At 43.3% G+C, this 12147-nt stretch overlaps 1 protein-coding gene across 1 annotated transcript; it reads left to right on the top strand.

Moving 5' to 3' along the window:
* Positions 1-964: 964 nt before the first annotated feature.
* Positions 965-1610, top strand: LOC308622337 (glutaredoxin-related protein 5, mitochondrial-like; the record flags this gene model as incomplete). The annotated part of the gene is made up of 1 exon (XM_081243685.1): positions 965-1610. The coding sequence occupies exon 1, from the start codon at positions 1101-1103 to the stop codon at positions 1608-1610; it is 510 nt and encodes a 169-aa protein (XP_081099811.1). The 5' UTR covers positions 965-1100.
* Between the last annotated feature and the right edge of the window lie 10537 nt (positions 1611-12147).

The following is a 12147-nucleotide window of genomic DNA, read 5'->3' as shown; positions in this document are numbered from 1 at the left end:
CCCATTTTCACCTCAGGACTTGTGCCTCCTGTTAATACACAAGTAGAGTGAAAAGAACATGGGTTGAGGTCAGAAGATGAAGACTGTGGGCATCAGGCTGCCACTGTGGTCTATGGGCAAGACTCATAAGGCCTCTGAGCATCATTTGTTTATGGTTAAAATTAGGGTTGTGGCCAGTGATCTAAGGCCTCTTCCTACTGTGCCATTAAAGCTCCCCAACACTTCTGACCATATCCAGTGAGCCTGACAGCCCCGCTCACCCAGGAGCACGGTCCCCAGCTCACAAACCCATCAAAGCTGACTCGATCCTCAGAGAGCCGGTTGGAATGCAGTTGTCACTCTGCAGGGCTGGTTCAGAGACAAGCGATCCCTGAACAGGGGGGCACAGTTTAGTACATGTTCACCATCAGTTGTTCATTCTAGGAGTAGGTGAAGGAATCTGTCAGCCACGTTTCTGGGTGATATTGACTACTGGCACTTGGGGCAATAACCGTTCCTTTGGTATGTGTTTGTTTTTATTCTTGTTCTTGTTTAACCATTTAAAAATGTTAACGGTCCTTTTCATTTCTCACTTGAGCCTCATGAAAAAACACAGTGGAAAAACGGGTAAATATCACCGGAAGACCAGACAGCAGAATCCTTCATAGCCAGGTGGGGCTATGGGGTGCAATTTTCCCCATTCAGCACCTCACCACTCACCCTTCAAGCCTGCATGTCAAGCTTGACTGGAGGGGGCAATGCCTTCATAAGGTCTCCTGAGGGTCACGTGAGTGAGACGGCTCTCCTATCACTCGGAACAGAGATCCGAACCTGACCTCCTCGTGTGCATTCATTTCTCTCAGAACCGTTCCTTTCTCCCCCTGACACCCCGTGCTCCGTTCCCTACAACCATGTATCTTGTATTAGTAAATATTTCACATGTGCTAAACCAGGGGTTTGTGGAGTCATAATTAATAAAACCCTAAGCAAGTGATTCCTAAGAGTTAAAAATGTAAGCACTGGAGCATATTTGCAGAAGAGTTACTTTTGAGGGTGAAGGGGGCAGATCAAAAGGTTTGGCTCTCGACTTGGCCGTCGAGAGCTCTGGCCAGCGTGCGGGGATGAGCGGGTCCCTGGGCCGGGCGGCTGCGGTTCTGCTCCGCTGGGGGCGCGGCGCGGGCGGCGGCCTGCGGGGCCCGGGCGTTCGGGCGGCGAGCTCGGGCGGCAGCGGCTCGTCGGGGCACCTGGCCGCGCTGGTCCTAAAGGGGACTCCGGAGCAGCCCCAGTGCGGCTTCAGCAACGCCGTGGTGCAGATCCTGCGGCTGCACGGCGTCCGCGACTACGCGGCCTACAACGTGCTGGACGGCCCCCAGCTCCGGCAAGGTCAGAGCCGGCTGGGGGCGGGGGCGGGGGCGGGGCTGGGGGGCGACCGGCCGAGGCCATTCTGTGGGGTCGAGGGTCTGTCGGGCAAGGTCCGTCCGGGGCTCGAGGGGAGTTCAGACACAAGCTTCCACACGGGTCTGGGGTGGGGGCCTGATCGACTCGAACTGGATCTCGAGGATCTGGACCTCTGGGCCAACTTGGGCAATGGAGTAAGTCCCAGCTGTTCCCCGGTCCTCATTCTGAGCTGAAAAAGGCATTTCGGGGCCAGTGCCCTTCGGCTGAATCCAAGGAGCGTGGTCAGCAGCCTGACTCCCTGCTCTGCAGGGCTGGGGAAGTGGCTAGAGAGGGATACAGGAAGAGCCATTAAGAGGTAGGCACTTTGGGGACACTTGGAGGGGCTGTCTCGTGGATAAGGAGAGGTGCTGTTGATGGCGGGGGTGAGGGTCGAGGTTGCCCTTGTCTGAGGCTAGGGGCTCAGAGGCTGGCCCATCGTGCCTTGAGGCTCGGGGTGTCAGGGACCGTTCTCTGTTGCTGCTACAGGAGCGGTTGACACAGCTTTTGGACAGGTCTTAGTTGGGATCTGGTGTGGGAGAAAAAGACGTGAAATTTATTTTTAGATACTCAAGGATGGGGGAGATTTGTTGTGGTGAGGGATTGGAGAGGCTTGTGGGGAGAGGGACGAGGCCCTAGCTCACTCAAGCTTGGAGCTCCAGGAGCCAGTCAGGGTCTGGGGCAGACCCAGTAGTGTCTGTGACTTTTCAGTGGCCCAGAGGGGAGGATGGAGGGCCCTGACAGTTAACTAGCATCTTTTCTAATGAGCACCTTGCTGAGAACCTTACCTGCATTCTTCTATTTTATCTTAGTGGGGGAGGAGAGAGAGGCCAGAACACCCGGGTCTGCTCCTTGGCTGGGGTGGGTGGGGTTGGTGGAGGCATGGGGGGACCGTGCCTGTACCCCCTGAAGGGTGGCATTCCAGTGAGACTTTCAGTGACTGAGTTCTCCCTGAGTTTCCTGCTGTTGCTTAGTGACAGTGTTCTAAAAAGTGTTTTAGGGCCTCCAGTTCTATGGTAGTCTCCATTCAGAATTCTGTATTTTGCTCTTCTGCATTTGAAGTTGTCAATCATAGGCATTCCAACAGAGATGGGATAGGCTGGTGCCAGGGTAAGGCTTTGGGTTAGACTCCTTTGGCCGATCAGCTGTGCAACGCGAGGCAAGTCCCATGACTGCATTTTCCTTTTCGATAACATGAGGATAATGAAACCACACTTGGCAAAGGTTTTGTGAGCAAAAAAGGGAAAATAAAACTTTTAGAAAGTGCCTTGTCCTCTTACCTCGCACTCAGAAGGCATCCATTAAATGGTAACTCTTTTATTATTAGCACTTTATGGTTTTAAAAGTATTTTTTCCCATGGAATCTAATCCTTATAGAACTCTCGGTTTTGGTGGATGGAAACGCGTGAAGGCAGCTTAGAGTTACCAGGAGGCATATGTAACATTACCATGTGCTACGCCCATGATCCTTCTCCCTTCCTGGACTGCTGGAATGCTACCAATTGCTGGCTTTTTTCACATACAGGGCGATCTGCAGTCTTCATGCAGCAGCAGTGGCGTCTCTGCCTAAAAGATAAGATAGAAGAAACCACTCTGTAATCTTTCTGCTGGGACCTTGCCTCCGGCCGCTTGCAAATTGCCACTGCGGTCCTTAGTAAAACATTGTGTTGTTGATACCTTGCGTAGCTTAAAGTTGTGAGAGTGTTTGGTTTATGAATTTCTGTTCTCCTGTTTAATATAACCAGAGATGGTATAACTGAATCACTTTGCTGTACACCTGAAACATTGTACATCAACTATACTTGAATTAAAACATTTTTTTGAAATAAAACCAGAGGTGGGCTATACTGGAAGATGGCCAGTAAACCGAAAGTAACAGCAGGAATAAGAATGTTTGCCGAGAGCACTTACGTATCTGACTTCCAGTCTTCTGTACTTAAGTGTTCAAACAATAGCAACAGGAATTTAACCCTTAAATTTCTTGACCATTGAGCTTCATCAGACCATTACTTGTAGTTAGTGAATGTGTTGCATACATATTGAACCTAACACGTCTTTCCTTGCCTAGAAAAGTAAACCTTAGGGTAAGTATTAACCTCTAGACTAGGGCAGGGTGGTGTAAGCACATTATTAGAGTGGGGATTAATTTAGCCAGGGTGAGGCTTTAAAACATGAAGATTCTTCATCTTTTTGCTCTCCACACCTTCAGGTTTACCAAGAGAGGCTGACAGGCTGTCTGATGCTTGCTTTTGCCAACTGAAGATATGTCTGTGAACTTTTCCCAGACCCAAGGTCACTTCTAGTAACAGGATAGGGGCTTCTGCAAAATTGGCCTTTCCTGTTTTCTTGTGCCAGAGAAGGCTGAGTTTTAGAAAGGACCCAAGTCGGAGGAAGACCCTCAGACACTGTCTCCTAGTTCTGGGCACTGGGTCCAGGGAGTAGGATGCACAGAGGTGTCAGCCTGAGGCCTGAGACCCAAAGAACCAAGGTGACTGAGGCAGCTTTGCGTTTTGGCCTTCCTCAAGGTTTGTTCCTTTCTAAAAATCTGGAGCACCCACAAGACGGCCACAAACGGATAGGGTCACGGTGGATGGATGTCACCATATCCTGCTCTTTGTCTTAACAAAGACTAATCTTTACTTTCAGTTGCGAAAGTAACATGTGCTCATGGGAGAAATGTGGAAAACACTGAAAATCTAAAGAAAATGAAAATCCCCTGTAATTCCGTATAAACCATAAACCATTATTATTAACATTTGGATCTAGTTTCTAACAGTTTTTTTTTTTCTTTTTTAACAGAGTTGAGATCACCCATGTCTATATATGGCATTTTGCCCTCCCAAGAGCAGGGAACATGTCTTCTGCGACTCCCTGAGCACTGTGTGTGATGCTTATGCAAAGCAAGCTTTCATTGCGTGTTTTAATGAATAAATAAATGCTTCTTTTATTTAAAAAAAAAAGTTTGGCTCTCAAATCCTGCATTAATCCTATATTGTCTTAATGCTATAGATGACTTATTGTTAGACTGAAATCAGAATTATCAACTCTAAACTGAGAAACATTAGCATTCATTTACATTACTCTCTTATGCAAGACCTAACCTCGTTTTACACATGGTTAAAATCATCAGACTTTACAAGGTCTCTGTTCAACTGTAACCTTCTCCTGCTGATGGTACCCTCTTCCATTTTTGAACACCTTATTTAGATTCTCCTTTTGGTGGAGAAATCCTGAAATATGAGCCCTTTTGTCTGTTTTCTGCTTTACACATCAACAGCCAGCACATTTCTTCAGATCTGCCTGCTTGCCAAGTATCTTCTTCTTGAAACTCTTATTCAGTTCCTTCATTATTTTCTGTATAGTTATTTTATACACTTTAAAAATATTCTTTGCTACACTCCCCTGAATACTCCAAATTGTCAATACCATCCAAGATCTAGTCCCTGAATTGGCGATGTGTTCCTGTGTGTCGTCAGCTCAACTCAAACCGTTGGCAGTATTATTTCCTGTCGGATCTGGACTTCTGAAAGCAGTTCAGAAGCAGTTAGCATCCTATCCTATGCAAGAATGCTCATTAAAAAGCACTAACAGAGACTTCCCTGGTTGTCCAGTTGTTAAGAATCCGCCTTCCAATGCAGGGGACACAGGTTCGATCCCTGGTCTGGGAACTAAGATCCCACATGCCAAGGGGCAACTAAGACCGCGTGCCACAACTACTGATCCCATGTGCTCTCCACAACTAGAGAGAAGCCCGCACGAAGCAGCAAAGATCCCTTGTGCCACAACGAAGGCCTGACGCAGCCAAAAATAAAACAAATAAATAAATAAATATTTTTTTTTAAAAAAAGCACTAATAATCTGGACACAAACAGAAAGAAAGTGTGGATGGAGGAGCCAGCAAAACAGTCCCACTACAGGGACTCTCAACACTGAAGGAAAACAACTGTTTGGTGAGACATGTGAAAACTGTCCTGAAATTTGTGTATGCCACACAGAGCTAAATTAATCTGATTTTCTTACACTGCACAGAGAAAGGAAGATAAATTTGATGTTCTTATTCTAAAAATACTATAATATTTAGAAACAATAATGGGTCCCTTATGATCTATAGTAACATAAAGTGTTTCAAGTGGGTTGATGGTTATCTGGCTTGATATTTTAGATGATAATCCTGCATCGGCTGAGAAAATGGATTGGCTAATGTCTAAATTTTAAATTACGTACATCTATTGTAGGTAAATAGAGCTTATAAATATTGACTCCATTAGAGACATAAAGTTGAAGTAGACCAGTGATCATGGAAGAATGGACAGAGAAAGCAGTTGAAGTGCTCCCCACATCAAGTCCCAGATGGCTTCACAGGAGAATTCTATTAAACCTGCAGCGATCAGAGAATCCCAATTTTACTTAAATTATCCCAGAATATAGGGAAATAAGGTAAACCTTCAAATTCTTTCTAAGTAAATGTAACTTTGAGCTGCAAATCTGACAAAGGTTCTACCAAAAAACTACAGATGGGGCTTCCCTGGTGTCGCAGTGGTTGAGAGTCTGCCTGCTGATGCAAGGGACACGGGTTCGTGCCCCAGTCTGGGAAGATCCCACATGCCGCAGAGCGGCTGGGCCCGTGAGCCATGGCCACTGAGCCTGCGCATCCGGAGCCTGTGCTCCGCAACGGAAGAGGCCACAACAGTGAGAGGCCTGTGTACCACACACACACACACAAAAACCCAAAACTACAGATGAATCACATTTATGAATATCAATATAAAATCCTAATAAAATATTAGCAAAAACAGAATCTGAAACATTTTTAAAAGGGTTACAGTATAACCAAGTGGGATTTACTCTAGAAAACTAGAGAGAGGGGGGATGTTCATTAAGAGGAGAATTATGAACATAACTCACCGATAGCCATTCTCAGTAAAAACATTCTGTAAAATATGAATTGACACATACTTTCTTATCGATTTCTCTACTCATCCTGAAAGCCAGCAACTTACAATGGGGAAATACTTTCTCACTAAAACTAAAACCATCTTCAACTCGCTTTCCCATGGTATTTGAGAAATCAGTCAATGCAAAGAGAAGAAGTAATTATAGGAATGAGAATTAGAAAAAGAACAACAGGGAAGGCCAGACAGTACACAATATTGTAAAGCCCCTTAGAGTATTGGTGCATGAATAGAAAGACCAGTGGGAAAAATCAGAAAATCTAGAGAAACACTCATTTGCATAGGGAAATTTAGTATATAATAAAGGCAACATCCCATATCAGGGGAGAGCAGATGGACATTATAATGAGAAGTATTGAAATAACTGAATAATCATTTGAAAAAGTGTTAAAATTGGATTCATTCCTCATACCAAACCAAGAAGTGTTCCAAATGCATCAGATATTTGTTAAAATATTAAACTATGAACTATTAGAAGAAAACAGAAAAATTCTTTCAAAACCTGAGAGTGAGGAAAACTTTTCTAAATTGAACTCAAAATACAGATGCATATCTGCTCTGTAAACACGTTCATAGCAATCAGTTTTTTTCAATGATCAGTGTAATAATAAAATATTCTAAACAGATCAGTATAAAGAATTTTGCCTCTGCTCATATTTATCAGCTAGAAATAATTAACTAAGGCAAATTAAATCATTATCAAAAATGATAAGAATTGTACCTGCATATCCAATATATTGAGTGCAACTTAGAATTATTTTTAATGTATTGCATTAGAAGGGAGTAATAAGGCCTTAGGACTCCAAGTACAGGTTAATTTGTAACAATTTTCTCTTTTCACTTCAAGCTTTGTCACTGGACTAATATATGTGGTTCCTTATTATGTTTTCATTACTCAGCGATTTCACAATTACCAGGAAAATAAGTTAATTCTTTGTAGGTTTTTTTTTTTTAATTTATTTTTGTCTGCGTTGGGTCTTCGTTGCTGTGTGTGGGCTTTCTCTAGTTGCGGCGAGCGGGGGCTACTCTTCGCTGTGGTGCACAGGCCTCTCATCGTGGCGGCCTCTCCTGTTGTGGAGCATGGGCTCTAGGGTGGACGGGCTTCAGTAATTGTGGCTCATGGGCTTAGTTGCTCCGCGGCATGTGGGATCTTCCCAGACCAAGGCTCGAACCTGTGTCTCCTGTATTGGCAGGTGGATTCTTAACCACTGCGCCACCAGGGAAGCCCCAATTCTTTGTAGTTTTAAACAACAACAACAACAAAATACAGATGCAATATGGAATCCAATTGATAAATTTGACTTCCAGATTCCAGTTACATGTCAGGAGCTTAGAAGTCATTACTCCATCCTAAGAATAAGTGGAAAACTGAACAGACTGAAAAAACAACTCTTCTTAAATCCTTAAGAGATCCTTTGAGGACACAGGGCAAACTGCTGCCCCCAAGACTGGAGAACAGACCGGCAAATGCAGGGAGTCCTGGCTTTGCAGAGCAGAGACTCACCATGGGCAGCAGTGCTGGGCAGGAAGCCCTGAACTGTGATTGATGAATTGCTCAATGGCCAGCCTGAAGTTAAAACTCCAGGGGGACCCAGTCATGGGGGGTGTCACCACACTTTTGCGAGTTTCACTTCTAAGAGCTCCACCAGGTTCTCACAGTAAATATTGAGGAAAAAAAATCCCCTGTTGCTTCCTGCAGGGGGAGAGGCAAAGGAACCATTTGGAAATAGAGCACAGCATCTTGTTCTTCTCAACAAGGCCCGCCCTCAGGGGAAGCCAGTGAACCAGAGACTAACCTGCAGGGGTTTTATCAGAGCCTAACTAATCTGGAGGAAGAAAAATCTACAACTACAGTCAGCGCTAAGCCTTTCATGTAGGAAAAGGGAAATACCCACCTCCAGACCACTGGAACCTTACTGTCCCACCTAAGTGGGGAGAAAAAAACTGAAAAACACTTGTGAGGTTCACAGTCCAGAGGCAAAGGCTCGCTAGAACTGAGATATAATCACAGGACTACAGAATACGTCTCCTCCCCCACCCCATCACCCCATTACTAAAGGCTTCTTTACAGCAGTTCTTGTTCCTGTCCAGCTAACAAGAAAAATTACGAGGCGTACTAAAGAGCAAAACACATAATTTGAAGAGACAGAGAAAGCACAGAACCACACATGGTAGGTGTCGACCGAACAAAAATGCACAGTCTAAAAGTTGAGAATTCTGTTTCGTTTGAGGAAGTACTGAGGACTATAGCTGGGGAGACAGCCTCTCAGATAGTTCTGAGGAACTGCTCCAAAGACGCAGTGGAGGAGCCTGGAGATATAGGAGTTTTTGTTGAAAACAAAACAAAACAAATATGTAGTCAAACACCAAAAGGTTACTGCTAGTCACACAAAAACCAGACATCTCAAGTTAGTGATGTAGTGCTATTCTATGTCTGGGAAGATGCAAGAGTCTGGGCTCACTGAAACCATTCCTTTGATATGCATCTTAGCTATCTAGGGCCAGGATCCTGCTTTCCTCTGTTCTGAATTCCCCTCAGGGCCCACTGTCCGGGGGCTGCAATGCTGATGTCTTGATGGGCAACATTCATGTTTATAGAAATGGCAGGCAAGACAGGAATCTTGGTATTATTAAGCCAGGAATTTAAAACAACTAAGATGAATATGTGCGGACTCTAATGTAAGAACAGATGAGCCATGTAAGCAGAGACATGGAAATCCTAAGAAAGAACCAAAAGTAAATGCTTGAGATCAAAAGCGATCTAACAGAAATGAAGAATGCCTGTGATGGGCCAATTAGACCAACCAGATTATAGTCTTCAGGACCAGTTTCTACTCAAAGAAACCAGGGATTCTTGGAGAAATGACTGATTCAAAGTCTGAGGCAGGAAAGGCATGAAATGACCTGAGAACATCTTATAGGACCTTTTTTTTTTTTTTTTCCCCATCCTGATTCAAACAAACTAAACTGTAAATAAATTATGAGATAATCCTTGAAATCTAAACTCTAATGAGAGGATATTTGATAAAATTTAAGATTTATAGTACATTTGATACTGTGGTTATGTTTTTTAAAAATCATCTTTCTGTTTTAGATATGCATACTAAAATATTTACAGGTAAAATGATACAATGTCTAGTATTTGCTTCAAAATAATCCACGGTTGGGATGGGAAGTAGGTTGGGATATACAGGAAACATGAATGGTCAAGGGTTGATATTTGTCAAAGCTTGGTGATGGATATATGGGTGTTTATTATACTATTCTTCTGTAAATGTCTGAAATGTTCTACAGCAAAAGGTTTAAGATGTATGTATGCCTTTGCAACCACTACTGAGTATATACTATATTCCACACACTCTGATATGCATGTTTCATAGGAATATTTACTCCTTATAAATACTCTAGGGTGAAGGTAGTATTATTATTCTAATGTTATAGGTAGGGAAACTGTGGTTCAAAAGTACTGAGAAACTTGCCCAAGGTCATGGTGCTAAAAGGTATTGGGCTGAACAGGGATTTGAGTCAAAGGCTGTCTGACTACCATGCTCACTCTTAAGCACTGCACACTACGGCCTCTTCTTCCTTCTTGGACCCATCATTCTACACTTTATATCAGGTCAGAGGCGGATCAGGGGAAAATAGTCCACAGTCTTTCCCAAATGGTAAACTGTTAGCAAGCCTGTCATTAGGGAAGGCAAGGAGGAGGGTTCACATTTCACAGATCGTTTTTCTCTTTCTTCCATCTTGGGAAGCCAAAGGTGGGAGTCATAGTCGGGGGGGAAAAACATTTAAAAATGTTTCTCCAGTGGTTCTTGGAAGATCTAGAGGACCCCCAGGTGAAAGAAAGGCTGCAAAGTGAAAAAGGCATGTGTTTCAGAAAAGAACCAACTTACACTGTGAGTCCAGATCCACCACTTCTAGAACATTCCTTCAGCTCCCTGAGGTTCAGTTCCCTCTGCTATGAAAAGGGACAATAAAACCAATCTTGCAGGGTTGCCATGAGGCTTTCGTAGGATAGAAATCTCTATAAAGATCTCTTACGTTGCCTAGAGCGTGGCAGCCACTCAATAAAAAGGTAGCGCTACAAAGTGCATTGAAATATAGGAAAACCCGGGAAAGAAACATAACTGAGTGACTGAGAGACACACTGCAACTTAGAGATTCAGTTGGATTTACAGGTTATATTCTTTCTTCAGAGTAGCTAATCCTCTCCCTGTAGCACCCCCTCCTGCACCCCATACCTTGCACCTAGAGGGACACAGCCTCCTTCTTGTGAAGTGTTGGATGAATCCAGATGAGGATTCAGTGGGCAAGGTTCTAATCTTTCCTTGTCCACCTCTACGAGCCTTGGAGAGCCACCAGTTCTCTGGAATTTGAATCTTTTGGAGAGTCACCAGTACTCTGGAATTTGATTCTTTTTCAGGGAGTAAAGGGAGTTAGAGTGGATTTAATGGAATGGTCTCTAAATTGCCTTCCAGGTCTGAAGGTCTGCCTTGGGGACACTAACTACCTATTAAAGGAAAACAACAGGTTTCCAGGTAAAACTATCACAACAGCCACCGATTAAAAAGTGCACTATTTTTTTTAACTTTTTATTTTATAGTGGAGTATAGCCGATTAACAATGTTGTGATAGTTTCAGCTGCACAGCAAAGGGACTCAGCCATCTATATATATGTATCCATTCTCCCCCAAACTTCCCTCCCATCCAGGCTGCCACAGAACACTGAGCAGAGTTCCCTGTGGTATACAGTAGGTCCTTGTTGGTTATCCATTTTAAATATAGCAGTGTGGACATGTTGATCCCAAACTCCCTGAATATCCCTTTCCCCCACGCTTCCCCCCAGTAACCATAAGTTTGTTCTCAAAATCTGTGAGTCTGAAAAAGTGCACTATTAAGACAAGGTCAGCCCATCCTAACAAAATTGTAAGTGTACAATACATTACCCATCCCCCAGCCTCTGGCAACCACCATTCCACTCACTGAGTCTATGACTTTGACTATTTTGTATATACATGGAATCATACAGTATTTGCCTTTCTGTGACTGGCTCACTCCACTTAGCATAATGTCCTCACATTTCATCTATATTGTCTCATATGGCATATGATTTCCCTCTTTTCTAAGGCTGAATAATATTCCACTGTATGTAGGTACCACATTTTTTTATGCACTCATCTGTTGATGGGAATTCAGGTTGTTTCCACATCTTGGCTATTGGAAAGAGTGCTGCAATAAACATGGAAGTGCTAATATTGCTTCAAGATCCTGATTTCAACCTTTTGGATCAATGCTCAGAAGTAGAATTGTTGGATCATATAGTATGTTTATGTTTAACTTTTTGAGACACCTCTAGACCTTTATATGGTTAGATGTCACCTTAAATGTTCTTATCATAAAAAAATAAAATTAAAAAAATCTAAAACCATGATGTAGTAGTTATAGCAATGGCTATAGAACCATAGGACCAAGAGGCCAACAGATCACAATACTATATAAGAGAGAAGAGAAAGTTATCAAGATGAAAAAAAAAACCCCAAAAAACCCAATGCATCAACTGGGCAAATACCACTGAAAAAATGAAAAAGGAAGAAGTTAGTCAAAATGTGTGTGTGCATCTATACACATGTACACATGCATACATGTATATGACACATAAAATGGAATCCAATCACAGTAGAATGTAACCCAAAGTAGAGAACATTCCCACAAGTGCTTTACACTATGAAACACTATCATAAGAACACAAACTCAAAAACAAAAACAAACTCCCAAGAGA

This window comes from Mesoplodon bidens, assembly GCF_964165515.1.
Source record: "Mesoplodon bidens genome assembly, chromosome: 9".
NCBI lineage: Eukaryota > Metazoa > Chordata > Mammalia > Artiodactyla > Ziphiidae > Mesoplodon > Mesoplodon bidens.
The sequence above is the reverse complement of the archived record's forward strand: the minus strand, read 5'-3'. Positions and strand labels throughout refer to the sequence as shown.